This window comes from Dermatophagoides pteronyssinus, unplaced genomic scaffold, assembly GCF_027571235.1.
Source record: "Dermatophagoides pteronyssinus isolate colony J.1.1.1.1 unplaced genomic scaffold, Derpt_VIB-CSIC_2022.12 sq0007, whole genome shotgun sequence".
NCBI classification, from domain to species: Eukaryota; Metazoa; Arthropoda; class Arachnida; order Sarcoptiformes; family Pyroglyphidae; genus Dermatophagoides; species Dermatophagoides pteronyssinus.
The window spans coordinates 653070-668088 of NW_027461531.1; the positions used below are offsets into that span (position 1 = coordinate 653070).

The 15019-nt window shown below is 30.6% G+C and overlaps 5 protein-coding genes across 5 annotated transcripts; 3 read left to right on the top strand and 2 right to left on the bottom strand.

The window, feature by feature from the left end:
- The first annotated feature begins 102 nt into the window (after positions 1 to 102).
- On the top strand, positions 103 to 1547 carry LOC113799414 (uncharacterized). Its single transcript, XM_027350037.2, has one exon. It carries the CDS (start codon positions 143 to 145, stop codon positions 1445 to 1447), a length of 1305 nt encoding a protein of 434 aa, XP_027205838.2. The 5' UTR covers positions 103 to 142; the 3' UTR covers positions 1448 to 1547.
- A 157-nt stretch (positions 1548 to 1704) lies between these two features.
- On the top strand, positions 1705 to 4825 carry Rab8 (RAS oncogene family member Rab8). The gene is made up of 3 exons (XM_075820697.1): positions 1705 to 2481; positions 2568 to 2974; positions 3058 to 4825. Exons 1-3 carry the CDS (start codon positions 2358 to 2360, stop codon positions 3148 to 3150), a joined length of 624 nt encoding a protein of 207 aa, XP_075676812.1. The 5' UTR covers positions 1705 to 2357; the 3' UTR covers positions 3151 to 4825.
- Kr-h2 (transmembrane protein 33-containing Krueppel homolog 2) lies at positions 3822 to 5173 on the bottom strand. Its single transcript, XM_027350039.2, has 3 exons — positions 4895 to 5173; positions 4461 to 4822; positions 3822 to 4406 (listed from the first exon to the last, which is right to left on the bottom strand). Exons 1-3 carry the CDS (start codon positions 4990 to 4992, stop codon positions 4078 to 4080), a joined length of 789 nt encoding a protein of 262 aa, XP_027205840.1. The 5' UTR covers positions 4993 to 5173; the 3' UTR covers positions 3822 to 4077.
- Positions 5174 to 7244: 2071 nt separating this feature from the next.
- LOC113799402 (uncharacterized) lies at positions 7245 to 13817 on the top strand. Its single transcript, XM_027350020.2, has 5 exons — positions 7245 to 8072; positions 8730 to 8763; positions 8947 to 9074; positions 9283 to 10204; positions 10283 to 13817. The coding sequence occupies exons 1-5, from the start codon at positions 7306 to 7308 to the stop codon at positions 12968 to 12970; spliced, it is 4539 nt and encodes a 1512-aa protein (XP_027205821.2). The 5' UTR covers positions 7245 to 7305; the 3' UTR covers positions 12971 to 13817.
- mtTFB1 (mitochondrial transcription factor B1) lies at positions 13644 to 15000 on the bottom strand. The gene is made up of 2 exons (XM_027350038.2): positions 14629 to 15000; positions 13644 to 14557 (listed from the first exon to the last, which is right to left on the bottom strand). The coding sequence occupies exons 1-2, from the start codon at positions 14998 to 15000 to the stop codon at positions 13808 to 13810; spliced, it is 1122 nt and encodes a 373-aa protein (XP_027205839.1). The 3' UTR covers positions 13644 to 13807.
- Between the last annotated feature and the right edge of the window lie 19 nt (positions 15001 to 15019).

Here is a 15019-nt window from a genome sequence, read left to right on the forward strand (position 1 = left end):
TCAAATGCTGAAAAGCTCGTATACTCACACCGAATTCGAATGGAATGCTATTTTGACCTTAATGGTTATTATGTTTGAATCCAAATAGATCATGCGATCATTTTTTTCAAGTTTAATTTTTTTTTCCTAAATAATTATCACCATGAATAAAACTAAAACTCATGAACAACAACGATTCAACATTGAACATTGTATCGATTGGATTAATCATATTCAACCTCGAAATGTTTGCCTATATTTTTTGCCCAAATTTTATCAATATGCCAACCAAATCGTTAAACGATTACAAGATCTTCCAGATATTCGATTTTTTATAACGGTAACCTGTACAACTGGTCCGGAAACGTTACCATTCCGTTTACAGGATGCTAATAGCCAGATCGATGCTGCCATCTATTTTGGTTGTGATTGTCTTTGTCCGGAAAGATATTCAAAGACTTTGCCCATGTTATTCGTCTCTTTTATTCCTTCTGATGATGAATTAGATTACATTATTGGATGCATAGATCAAGAATTTCGTGATTCATCTAATATAAATGTTTTATTAATGTCTGATCTAACGCATTCGTCATTTTTGACTCCGCTTGCCAATAAGATTCAAAAATGCGATTTGTTTAACAACAAAATCGAAATAACCAAATTCGTAAAACCCCTGCAAGAAAATTGGTATCTAGAGCCAAACGTTTCCAATCTATTTGACGAAACTGACGCATTTTCAATAGTGCAATATCCATATCGATTCAAAAATAATTTTAACTATTATGAAGTCGTTGTGTTTATCGGTGAATGTCAAGATTTGGAGATGATCATCAGCTGTCGAAAAATGTTAATGATTGATCCTATGAAAGAAAATTTACGAACGCTAGACGGTGCTAAAGAATTTCGAAAACGTATATCATTAATAGAAAAATTTAAAATTGTCAGTAATAAATCAATAGGAATTGTTTATAAGGATTTTCAATCATCTATCTCGTCATCACTGAAGAATGCTAAATACTTGTCTAAACGGGCCAAAAAGCTACCATATTTCATTTCATTGAATCAATCGGATTTTGAATCAAGATTGGGAAATTTCACTCAGCTAACTGGTTTTGTATTTATCAATGTTTGTCGTTGTGAATATCAAATGGCAACCGAACTTGCTCGTTATCTATATCCTGTAATTTTTTGGAAAGAATTTCAGATTGCCTGTGGTTTAAATCTAATATATGGTGGTATCGAATGGAACGAAAATTGTGACATCACTTATGATGAAGATTGTGAGAATGAATCTGAATCGAATGAAAGCAATTTGATCATCATTGAACGTAATCAGCAACAAAAATTGTGTTCTAATGATTCATGGTATGGATTAATTGTTGATGCTGGATCAACTGAAATCGAATCGGTCAAACAAGGTCGCTCAGGTATTGCTTCAAATTATGATAATGAACAGGAATTATTTTGATTTTAAAGTATGAGGAAGTGATTCGATAAAATAAAATAAAAGAATTTTTTGAAAAAAAAAGTTTAGCGTGACCTCTATCGGTCGTCATTTACAATCGAAATATTTGTGATATTGTGACTATAGCCTTTTTCGGTATACTGTTTGTTTTTTATTATCGTCGTTGCAATAAATAATCAAGCCACACACGCAAACACACATTGCGCGAGCAGTAAAGCAATAGCATGCATTACATATTGCAATACATTATCACCATGAGTAATTTTAAACGACAGACTAATCATCAATGAATGATTATCGTCGACGTGCTCATTGTAAAATCATTGGTTTCTATCAACTGTTTATGTAAGCGTTCTAACCAAAACAAAACAAAACAAAAAAATTTACAAATAAACAAAAAGGTAAAAAAAAATATCAGTAACAAATAAACCCCTCCCTTCATTGATACACATACGTACGATTTTAATATCTCGATTCTACCGGTGCTCATTTTTCTTTCTTCAAAAATTGTTTAACGACATTAATTCAGTCAAAAAAAAATCACTTTATTATCAATCATTTTTATCATCATCATCATCATCATCATCGTTTGATTGCATTATTATTATCAACAAATAAAAGTCAATCATCCGAAATTTACGAAATCGAACCAATTTAAATCTGACTCACCCACAGTAGATTTATTTTTCTGAATTCCAATCCAAACGGATCAGCCTCTTTTCACATATGTGTCTAAATGTGAATTGAAAGGATTCAATGTATCGCCATTGATTCTTGTATACATCGAAAACAACGCATCAATTTTTTAACAAAAATCTGTTCAGTTTGTTGACATCTTTTTGAATTTGAGATAATTTTTTTTCATAATCTCTTCATTGTTCATATATAAGTACCTAAATCAATTTGATTGATAATGGCCAAAACCTATGATTATCTATTTAAATTATTACTTATTGGTGATTCGGGCGTTGGCAAAACATGCATACTATTTCGTTTTAGTGAAGATGCATTCAATACTACATTCATTTCGACAATCGGTATTATTTTTTTGAAAAATATTTATTTTTTATTGTTTTAATCTTGTTAATCTCCAATTACTAATACTATTATTATCAAAAAAAAGGTATTGATTTCAAAATTCGTACCATCGAACTGGATGGTAAAAAAATAAAACTACAGATATGGGATACGGCTGGTCAGGAACGTTTCCGTACAATCACAACGGCCTATTATCGTGGTGCTATGGGAATCATGTTGGTCTATGATGTGACGAATGAAAAATCATTCGATAATATTAAGAATTGGATAAGAAATATAGAGGAACATGCTTCAAGTGATGTGGAAAAAATGATTTTAGGCAATAAATGCGATATACACGATCGGCGACAAGTTTCACGCGAACGTGGTGAACAATTAGCGATAGAATATAATATCAAATTTATGGAGACATCGGCCAAATCTAGTTTTAATGTTGAGGAAGCATTCTTCACATTGGCTAAAGATATTAAAGCCAAAATGGAACGAAAATTGGTATGTTTTTTTAAAATCAGTTCAATTTTACCTTTAATCAAATCGAATCTTTTTTCCTCTCTATTGTGTGTGTCTATTGATAGGAATCGAACAATCAAAGTCGTGGAAGTCATCATTTACGGGCTAATGAACCTGCAAAAAAACAATCAAAAATATGGTTTTGTAGTCTTCTTTGATTTGGCTACCATTATTGATGACGACTATCCATCTTCAACTCATTCGATGCTAGCAGAACAAAGATATCTATCGATCAATTTTCCAACAAGAAATGGACCTGATGCGTTATATCGTTAATATGTCATCCATTTTAATTATGTTAATTGCTGTGCCTTTTCCAATTATTATTGCATGTGTGTTTATTTGTTCATTTCCAAAACTCTTGTAGGACTTGTACAGAAATTCTTTTCACAGTTCAATTTTTCTTTACTTGATTTTTTTTCTCTTTTCTACAGTCATCCGACCAAGCCCCAAGTCTTGAGTGAGAATTGGCCTTTTGGACGGGCAATGGTTTTTCTTATTTTTATATATGAATTTTTTTTTCTTTAAAAAAGTTATTTCATACACAGATACATACACTCATATAAATTGATCGACATTAACAAAAAAAACAATCTAACATCATAATAGCATTTGTTTTTCTTTATCATCATTTTCAATGTAAACAAACAAAAAAAAAAATAGTGATCGATGTGCATCCATTCCATTTGTGTAACCGTATGGCTTTCTTGCCATTTTCATCTTTTTCTTTATTTAAATTTTCATTTGATTTTATTAATGAATATTGTTTTCGTCACATTTGATGAATAGAAATATGAAGAAAAAAATAATTCTAATAAAGTTGAAAAAATTTATCAATCTTTTAAATTTCAGTGAATTTTATTAGTAATAATTTCTGTAAAATTTTCTTTGTGGTGCATAATAAGAAATATCCAGAGTAAATGTATATTTTGCTTATGTTTTCAAAGTTTAACATAAAAAATGATGGATCGAGATTTGAGTGAGACAACTATGACAACTAATGAATAATAAAAGATTGTTCATCTTAAAATCGAATGTATTTTTTTACTTTGGTCACCGGTCATCATCGAATGTGGATGTGTTTATCATTGCTGGATTTGTGGCGCAAATCGACAAACAATTTCGATACCACGATAAATGATTGTTTGTAATATTGATGGACAGCGAGGTGACATTGCGAAATGTTGCAATGATAATCGTAGCCAATGGAACGCCTGTTGACTATATGGATTGCGACGGGACGAATAACGTAATGCAACAAATTGATAGTACATAAACGGAGTGAATATGCTGGCCAAACCAGCTATTATGGCAAATATAATGGTCGGCATCAATGTGATTTCGGCCAATGCAATGGTCAAGAGTATTTGTCGTTGACTTTGTAATATATTTTCAAGAAAGCGTTTAGATGCTCCTGATATAAATTTCATGTTACAAGGTCATAAAAATGAATAAATTACAAACTTACCGGTAATGCCGGCAACATTACTGACATTAAGTATAGCGCTACATGCATGTAGGAAAGAGAATAATGCAATCGGTAAAAGTACCAATGTAATCGGTTGATTCGATATGAATATTAGTGAATAAAATAGATAATGAGCCGAATCTTCTACTAAAAGCATGTAGAAATATTCACGGCTAATACGAAATGGTGGTAATCGTTGATGAAGACGTAAAGCTGATATGGCAGCATTCGATACCAATGCTTTTTGATAAAGATTTGATGGTGAAATTGATGTTAATGGTACCAGGTATAAAAATGTGAAAGTTAATGTGGCCACTCGCATGGTTAATAATAAAGTGGTTGTCGGTTTTGATGTCAAATGTCTACGGAAACATGAATTAAAAAATCAAATTTCATATTCAAAAAAAAAAATTAATATTTAATGCAAATTTTACCTAAAAACAGCACCGATACCCGTCGAAGTTGTTTCCGTTGATTGTTCATAATTATTATCATCAGCAGTGGAAGCTCGGTTAGTTGATGTTTCAGCCATAATTGAGCCAAGGAATATTTTCAATAATAACAATTCAAAGATTCAAAAAACGAAATAATCCAAAACAATATTTCCACAATGACTAGTGTTTTTTTAACTTGAATGCAAAACTGGAATTAATAAATTAAAAAAGCTGCCTGCAATTGTAATCGTTATTTGATCAGTTAGCAATGAAAATACATTATATTTTTATTGCGTCAAATCATCATACACAAAAAAACTATTTCGACTAAAAAAGCCTGTTGATGTGTAAAATATTCGAATCACCAAAAAAAAAAAACTTTGTAATCAAATCTTTTACTGACATGCCGATTCTAAACACACACACACACCAATGGAATATTATTATATAACCAGAATTTCTTTTTTAGTCGACATCTGGTGGCATCACCTTCATTGATGATTATTAGTGTCTTGTTTTCAATCATTTTTTATATCGGAATTCTTTGAGTAAAAAAAATTCTTTCTTTCTATTTTTTTTCCTTGAATAACTTCGAATAAGATATTTGTGAATGTCAAACTCAGAGTTGGCCATTGTTATTGTTGGTGGTAGTGTTGGTGTTGGTGTTTGAATTGATCGTTCCGTATGTCTTCACCTTTATTGATTTTTTTTACCACTAGGCTGTCATCACCATTTTGTTCTCCCAAATAATAATCATGTAACAATAACAGTAATTCCTTTGTGAATTGTTTGCATTCAGGCAACTAAAAAAAACTTCCCCAAAAAAATATATTGATTAAAATTTCATTCTATCGATCAAGATAAAAGAAATTAAATGATTTGCATTCATATTTATTTTCAATTATTTGGAATAAAACATAAGAATTTCATTCGAAATTCCATCTATTCATCACTATTGTTTATGATTGGAAGCCTAATTTAATTTCTGTTCCATTCACAGAAGTTAACAAAAATAAATATCGCGACCAAAATAAAAAAATCCAAAGAAATTTTCAAATATGGCGCTCAAAAATTAATTGATTGTTGTTTTAACGTGAATACATAATACATTTCCTCACTTGAACCATCATCATTTTCAATGACAAAGGTATATATGCCATATGGAATTCCATAAAAATTCAATATTTTTTTCTTTTTTGTTTTTCGTATTACTTCTCATGATGAAAATGAAAAACGAAATCATCTTTGAATATAAAATAATATATACTTTTTATATAAAATGCAGCCATTATATATATTTATTTTGTAATGACTACAGCTGTATTTATTATCAATTCATTTATATATGCTTTTGTTAGTGAATGTTATTTTTTTCTGGATTCAGCCATTTGATAATAAGTATTTTTTGTGTATATGAGTGTTTGAGCAGAAAATTTTTCCTTTTTCTGGGCGGCTCACGTCAACTCCAAAATACTTGGAAATTTTCTTTCGATCATTTTATATTATCATTCATCGTTATTGTGTTGAATATATTACAAAACTCCAATACATTATGAAAAAAAATGATGAAATTAAAAAAAAAAATTTGGTTTGTATACTGGTTTATATATGGATGGATCCTCTTTTCTTTTATAAATACCCCCATACATTGTGTGTCTATAGACATCCATATACATCACATCACACAAATATAGGCAGAAAACACATCTCTTTCATTTTTTGCCCATGGGAGCTACAATACACCACAATCAACATTGAAAAAAATGAACAAAAAAAAAATCTCCCAAAGTTTCCAATAAAAGAGATACCTCTCTCTTTTTGTTTTCACTCATTCATTCTCCTGTATATTGCTGTATACAATATTATGTATACAGGAGATGAAATGATTTTCTTATATATTTCTACCACTCACTTATTGATCAATTTTTTTTCTTGATTCTTTTTATTTTTCTGTTGTTCATCATGATGATGATGATGATATGTGATTAGATTTTATTATACCATACACTTATTGTTGATGCTGCTGTTGTGTGTGTGTGTGTATTGATTCAAATAATAATAATGATGATGATTATGATAAAATAAATCCATAATTTTGATTTTAATTGTTTTTTTTTCTCTTTTGCTGTTATTATTATCATTATTATTAATTAAATTACCTCTTTGAATCTTATATATTCTTTATCAATTGATCAAATGTTTATCCAATTTAGATAAATGTTCTTCCTTTTGTGTGTGTGTAAGTCTGTATGTCTTACTTTTGTTTGAATGGAAAAAATGATTTTGTTTTTGTTTTTTTTTAATTTTGAAAAATTTCAAAATCAATTTTTTATAATTAAGTATTATTAAGTTTAACAGAATATGGAATCAAATTCTAAAATGTTAAAAGTATCGAAAAATTTCAATTTATAATGATGACTACATTGATATTCGATACAACGTCCAAATCAACTTCTTCTTTATCATCATCATCATCATCATCAACATCATCGTATAATAATCAAAATAATAATGATGGCAATGATAACAATGTTATATTAATGAAACCTTTTATGAAACAACAGACATCATCATCAACAACAACCACCACAATGGTACCGATGTTGTCATTAACATCTCAATCTTCATCATCTATTTTGATGCAGCAGCAGCAGCATCGGCATCAACAACAACAACTACATCCATTGCAGACTTCACCTCAAACGGCAACAGCTACAGTATCATCTAAACATCATCTTCATTTATTAGTTGCCAGCTCACAACAACAACAAAACTATATTCATCTGCCTAATACACAGAATCTTTTAAGAATCAAATTAGATAACCAATCCAAAACGCAACAACAACAGAATTTGCCCATGTCTTCCACCATTCAGGTGGTTGGTGGTCATCATAATCTAGCTATAACGACACCAACTACATCAACGAATTCCATTCAAACATCGTCAGTGAACAATTCCAACCGATTAAATGTTGTCAAAGAAGAAGAGGAAGATGGTGAAGATAATGATAAAGATAATGATTTAGAAATGAAAAAGAAAATGTTAACCGATGGTGATAATAATAATTCAAAACCGATTCGAAAAGATGATGATCAATCCAATCGAATTTCAAATGGTAAACTGAAATCAACAACCGGTACACCCATCATAAATAATAGCTTCAAAGAATATATCAGGTTCGTTTTGTATTTAATTCTTATAAACAGATCTATGTTATTATCAGATGTTAATCGATCTTTTCAACTACCAAAAATAATTTGTCAATAATTTATATAAAACAACTTATGTATTAAAAAAAACATCAATGTTTCGTTGTAATTGAGTACTCGGGTTACTTGCTATAAGAGGATTATCATAAGTATATGCTATTTTCTGTTTAGATTTTAACAATTTTATTGTTGTTGTTTTTTCCATTCGAATATAATTAGCAATTAGTTTGAAAAATATTTGTTTTTTTTTCTTTGGAATAAGAAAAATTCAAAATATAAACATTCATAGGTTTTCTTCCCCATTATTATTATTATGATGATGATCATTATATTGATAGATTGAGAATAAGGAAGAACATGAATTGTTAATAATAATAAGGAATTTCGAATGTTTATTCAGAATGTTTTCTTTTTCTTATTCGTTTTTTTGGTGGGGGGAGATTTCTATTAAAGAATTTTCCATTTTTTGGCCAAATTCTTCATTTATATTTCCTCTTTACTTAATATTTATTGCATAAATAATTTTTGTTAATTGCATTTTTTTTTCTTGTCATCGATTTTTTTTTCATTTTCTTCTTACTACCCCGTTCGTACACCATTTCATCTATTGAAAAATATGTTTAGTGAAGCTACGAAAAATAAAATAGCTGACATAATTGTAAGTATTGACATTTTTATTTTCATTTTTTACAACGCTTCTCAAAGTGGGGGAGCAAAAAAAAATCTAGAAAAAAACGCTGATATTTATATATAGGATAATTGATTAGATAATTATTTGATAGAATATTTCACTCATTAAATATTTATGATCGATTTTTTTTCAAATTTTTCTTTCATATAGGCTGATATTGGAAAGTTCAATGATATTGAGAAATTATATTTATATTTACAATTACCCGATGGTGGTAATCATCATCCCAATAGTGTTAATGATGTTGGTGATGAAACACCGTCTTCAAATGGAAAAAAGTATGTTGTTATTTTCTTATTTATTTTTTTCTTTTTCTCATCATTTTGAATTGAATTTCATTGGTTTGAATTAATTTCTTTTCCTTTCTATTTATCTATCTATTTTTTTTCATCCCGTTCTTTGTATCGTCAATTGATCGATTGATTGATTGATCGATTGATTGATCGATTTAATTTATATGTACATGTGTACAATTGATATATATAGAAAAACGTTGAACAATAGTCCGTTTGGAAAGAAAGCCGATTCGGAAGTGATACAAACATATGCATGGATTCAAAGTCACCTTGAAGAAGATATATCCGTTTCGATACCAAAACATGAAGTTTATGAAGAATATCGAGCATATTGCGAAGCAAATCATTTCGAAAAATTGTGTGTTGCTGATTTTGGTAAAGCAATGAAACATATATTTCCTCAAGTTAAACCTCGCCGTTTAGGACAACGTGGTAATTCCAAATATTGTTATAGTGGTCTTAGGAAAAAAATTATTGTAACCGCACCGGAATTACCAATCTTAGAAATATCAAACGATAGTAGAAACGGTAATGGTGAATGTCATGAATCATCAATAAATTCTGTAAGAAAAAACAATGTCATGGTCAATGATGTTGTATGGAATATTATACTAGAATGGGTGGAAAAAACATTCAATCGGAAATTCAAAACAAGTATTGATTTTGCGCGATATCTAATTGAAACGCAAAACATAAAATCTGATTTGGATACGGTATTATCAAGTAATGGAAATTGTTTTCCATCATCGAATAGTACGATAACTGAACCAAAATCAATAAATGATTCAACTGAAACGTCAACCAATAAACTTACAAATGGCCAGAAAATTTCACTCAGTCCAATCGGATTGAAAATTAAATCAATTATGAATGATAAGAAAAAATATTCATCAGAAACACTTTCCACACAACAACAAATCATAACTAATTCGAACATTAACGCAATCAATAGCAGTAAAATTTCCACAAATAATACTGCCTCAACTATCACTGCGAATACTACTGGTACTATCATACACTCAACAATTAACGGAAATTCATTCACAACCCTACAATCTCCAAAAAATAATGCGGTCGAAACTAAAGTAGTTCCAGCAAATATTCCAAAAATGGTAATCATTGAATAAAAATTTGTTGAATTTTTTCGTGTTTAACAATTTTTTTCCTGTTTATCATTTTACAATTATTAGGTGCCTGTATGTAATGCGAAAACTGTGAAAATTTTACTTAGCCCACATCCTCAAAATCAGCAACAACAACAACCACTACCAATATCGACATTGCAAACAGTTCCATCACATACTTGTTTTATGATTGATCAACAACAGCAACAGCAATTAATAAACGCATCAAATAGCATAGAAAGTTTTAAATATAAACCTATACAATCAAAGCCAGTTAATTTTGATTCAATGTCCAGATTTCGCCCTATGACCAGTAATGTTCCATCGACTATTGCATTCATTCACAATGAACAATTGAATAGTACGAAAAACGAAATGCCAACAACAACAACTGTAGCATTAATTAATTGTAATGCTATCAATGTTAATAACGATAACAAAGTCAATGATAGTATTTTTAAAAGCGAACCCTATGAAGATAACAACAATAACAATAATAATATAACGTCGCATTCTAAATTAACAGATAAAAATCATAAACGACAAATCGATAATGTGGAAAAAGAAATTACCGTCATGTTTGCATCGAAAAAACGTCATGTCGAAACAAAGACAACGAATAGCGATAATATGGAACCGAAACTATCGACAATAACGGCAACTGATATTTGTGATCTAAAAGTAAATGAATTAGAAACAGAAGCATTGAATGAATATCTAAACAATATATCATCCGATCCGGTTATTGATAATATTCAACTGCAACAACAGTCTCAGAATAAGCAACCAAATCAAAACATTAAAAATGTAAACTCTGAAAATATTGTGCATATTCGTCGCCTATTAGAGAATCATCTGGCTAAAGTAGTTCCGGAAAATCAATCAGCATCGCATTATTATAGCAACAATAATAATAATAATAATCAAACCTTGCAAAATAATAATAGAAATTTGTTACAAAATTTATTGACTAATTCTGCCAATATAGATCCTGAGTATATGCCTAAACATCAATCATCAAACCTGGTTAATAATTCACAACAACAATTGTGCAGCCCCAATTCACGCCGTAATGCATTCATATTTCAGCCTATTTCTCCACGAAATACACCAACTATACCAGAAAATTCTACATTAGAGATGAATATCTTTTCAAATAATAATGTTGGTACTAATATAACATCCATACCAGCTACATCTCAACATAAACATATACAAACTGGTAGTGTCAGTATCAGTGCCGGTCCGTCACAACCATCAAGTGAAGCAAATAGTCCGTTTGTATCACCGAGAAATACACCGGTTTCATTACCAAGATCACGAAATAATAGCGGACAAAGTGCTTACAGTGCATACGGTGCTGCAAGTCAACGACAAACTCCTGCATCGTTGCAAAATTTTGATTCTGGCGTTTCATCGATATCTTCATCGCCGTTCATTTCACCACAATCGACACCGATACCAACCACTAGCCTGCAAAGAATTAATCAAAACCAGTGTAATAATTTACGGAATGTATCAGCACAAGCGGTACGCGTCCGTCATAGTTCAGGTCCCGGTGGTCCAATAACAAATCGAACGCAATTAGCAAGCCTTATGAATTATAATCGAAGTAATTCATTATCACCTATGGTTATTAGTGACAATTGTTTTGGTCAACAATCATTGGTGAATAATTCTAATAATTTACCATCATCATCATCATCATTCAATTTTTCGGACAATACCTCATCCAAATTGCTCTCGGATGACCTAAATCAACCATTTGTCGGTCATAATTTCTCATCAGTAGTCACACAAACTGATCCAACATTCTCAATTAATCAAAACAAAAACCATCCGAACAATCATCACTCATTGTCCTCTGACTTGTTTATCAATTCATCTTTCCATCATCCCCAACAACAGTCGACAAACTCTTCAAGGCAGCGACATTTCTCCAATCCTTATGGAGGTGTATCGACGTTTTCTAGTTCATCGACTGTGAATAAAAACAATAATAATGATGATTTTCTCACAAATTCGTCATTATCGATGCCTACAACTGATGATTTTTTAAGTAAATCTCTTTTTAATCGATCACAATCGGTGCCGTTACATCCAAACATGTTTGACGCATCCAATACTTTTGATTCCATCATAACTGATGGTAGTGCTGATGAATGTTTCAAATCAACTAATGAATTCATTCCTAATATACAATTACCACAACAAAATCAGCCATCAAATTCTCTAATGATGACTAATAATCATATGTCGAAATCTTATCCTGCTACACCGATTTGCACGGATATGAATTTTAAATTTTCCAACAATAACCAACTTGCTAACAATAATCTGGTTCAGATTAATGACGATATATTGCAATCAACATTGGATGACCTATTGTCTAACAACGATCAAGATGTCATTCAAAGTGGTCAAGATTTGATTGTTTCAAGCGTTCAACCTGGTGTTGGCGGTGGTTCATTGCCTACAAATGGAAATAGTATTGATGATTGTTCATCACCATCATTAATGAATAAAGAAACGAATGGAATAATTAACAATAACGGTGGAAATGTTCATGGCGTTAATAGTGGTGGTGATTGTGGTACTAGTGGCGTATTCAATGATGATCTCCTCATTGATGATACTGAACAATTTCAAACATTAGATGCTTTCCATGACTGTGATAATGATTTTACCAATATTGATCTTGTCGATCAGAATGTTGTTGCCACTTATGGTGGTGATAACGATTTTACTGTTTGAAATTCTTATCATCTAATAATTAATCAGATAATAAGCCAAAACAACATCTGAATACAATGATCTTAATCGAATGTTTGTACGACACACAAATCAGATGTCATTTTTAAACAAATTTTTCTCAGAAAAGTTGTATTATCATCATCTTCATTACTATTATTTTTTCTGTTATCAGTATCAATTTAAACCTCCCACATCACCACCATTACAAACTTTTTGTTATCAATCTTTAGTTTCATTGCCCATTCAAAAAGATGGATGTTTTCAACATGATGACAGATAAAATTGTAACAAATTTTTTCTTTCTTACATCAAGACTCACATTACTAGTCGTTTTTCACCTAAATTTCATCAAATAGTTGACACATGCAATTATTATTCATGATCGAATCGTTGATAATAGCTTTGAAAACATAAAATCATTTTGAATGATAACATAAACAATGAATCAAAATTGAAAACTAAAAAGAACAATACGAAGAACGAATAATCCAATCATTCCAATATCATTTCGTTCGAATTTTTTCTTTTCGTTATCAAAACAATATCCGTTTAAATGCAACCAACATCATTAATGTTTCACTGGTCTAATTTTTTTTTTTCGTTTTGTTTTATTCAATTTTTTCCCTCGGCATTCATGTCTGTCTTGTTTTCAAATATCGATGTAAAAAAGTGGTGAATACATAGAAATTAATTTTTTTCTTTATTTTAATTTAATTGTTTTTTAATTGATGGACATGAAAAAAACTAAAAAATTAGATCAATTTTTCAAGTAACGAAATTATTATTATTACTATTATTACAATTTATCATTTGATGCGATTAAAAAAAATATTCTAATTAATCTTCATTTATCCAAGTGGCTTGTTGATTTAAAAATTGGTTTACTGAAAGTGTTTTTTTAGCTTGATGATTAAATTCAAATAGTCCTGGGTTTTCTGTACAGAATTCATTGTATACATGACACATTGCACCGATTTCATCAATGGACAACATTGTTGGCCTTAAATCACGTTCGATAGCGGATTTTATAAATAATTCTTCGTTCAAGTCATGCATATCCTTTGGAAACAATGTTTTTAAACATTTATGTATTTGTTTGTTACGGTAAATGAACAAATGTCGTACAAATTTTTCCACCACATTAAACGGTAAGGAGATTTTCGGTTCTATCAATGGTATAAATTTGACTACAGCTACATCCACATTTGGTGCCGGAACAAAACTTTTTCCCTTTATGGTAAAACGAATTTTAACATTACATAAATGTTGACACATTATAGACAGACGACTACGTTGATGATCCATTACAGGAGCGATCATTCGTTCGGCAACTTCACGTTGAAACGTTAACGTAAGTGGAATACGGCCCATCCGATAAAAACCCGAATGATCAGACATCAGTCTTAGCCATCTGATTATTAATGGTGTAGATACATTAAAAGGCAAATTGCCGATTATCCGTATGGCTGGCGATTCTTCGTGCCATTCCTTTCGTAAATGTTCTGGAAATAGATTGTCGAACGTATAATCCATCACATCACCAACAATGATTTTCATCTGTTCGGGATATGTAGCATCGGCCAACATCTTTTTGTTTTGATGAAGTTTCAGACAATGAATTTATTATTAGTATTCTATTATTATCGATATTCAAATACCTCGAGCATTGGTAGAAAACGACGATCTTTTTCTAATACAAACAGCTGTTGTGGTCCACGTTCTAAAATTTGACGTGTAATATTACCAGGCCCAGGACCGATTTCAAGCACATGATCTCCATTTTGAATTCCAGCAGATGTGACTATTTTTTCATTGATATTTTTATTCAATAGAAAATTCTGTGACAAACTTCGACGTGCTCGAACACGGTAAATTCTGACTAGATCTCGAACTGTTGGCAAAGGAGGTAAACGTGATGGTATCAGCGATACCTTACCTGGTACGGATGGAGACACTTGAGTTGGTGTTCTGACAAACGCTGGATGCAGGACATTCTTGATGCCATTCGCTATTATCTTCTCTTTAGACATGGAATAAACAATTTATAAA

What these genes read in the sequence shown, in the direction of transcription:
- Kr-h2 (XM_027350039.2), bottom strand. Translation starts at nt 4,992, where the DNA reads ATGGCTGAAACATCAACTAACCGAGCTTCCACTGCTGATGATAATAAT. An exon ending in GGTATCGGTGCTGTTTTTAG is followed by an intron (nt 4,823 to 4,894) that starts GTAAAATTTGCA and finishes ATGTTTCCGTAG; the next exon opens with ACATTTGACATCAAAACCGA. An exon ending in TAATGTTGCCGGCATTACCG is followed by an intron (nt 4,407 to 4,460) that starts GTAAGTTTGTAA and finishes AATTTATATCAG; the next exon opens with GAGCATCTAAACGCTTTCTT.
- mtTFB1 (XM_027350038.2), bottom strand. Translation starts at nt 15,000, where the DNA reads ATGTCTAAAGAGAAGATAATAGCGAATGGCATCAAGAATGTCCTGCAT. An exon ending in GTTTTCTACCAATGCTCGAG is followed by an intron (nt 14,558 to 14,628) that starts GTATTTGAATAT and finishes CAAAACAAAAAG; the next exon opens with ATGTTGGCCGATGCTACATA.
- Rab8 (XM_075820697.1), top strand. Translation starts at nt 2,358, where the DNA reads ATGGCCAAAACCTATGATTATCTATTTAAATTATTACTTATTGGTGAT. An exon ending in TACATTCATTTCGACAATCG is followed by an intron (nt 2,482 to 2,567) that starts GTATTATTTTTT and finishes ATCAAAAAAAAG; the next exon opens with GTATTGATTTCAAAATTCGT. An exon ending in CCAAAATGGAACGAAAATTG is followed by an intron (nt 2,975 to 3,057) that starts GTATGTTTTTTT and finishes GTCTATTGATAG; the next exon opens with GAATCGAACAATCAAAGTCG.
- LOC113799414 (XM_027350037.2), top strand. Translation starts at nt 143, where the DNA reads ATGAATAAAACTAAAACTCATGAACAACAACGATTCAACATTGAACAT.
- LOC113799402 (XM_027350020.2), top strand. Translation starts at nt 7,306, where the DNA reads ATGATGACTACATTGATATTCGATACAACGTCCAAATCAACTTCTTCT. An exon ending in CCGTCTTCAAATGGAAAAAA is followed by an intron (nt 9,075 to 9,282) that starts GTATGTTGTTAT and finishes TGATATATATAG; the next exon opens with AAAAACGTTGAACAATAGTC. An exon ending in CAGCAAATATTCCAAAAATG is followed by an intron (nt 10,205 to 10,282) that starts GTAATCATTGAA and finishes TACAATTATTAG; the next exon opens with GTGCCTGTATGTAATGCGAA.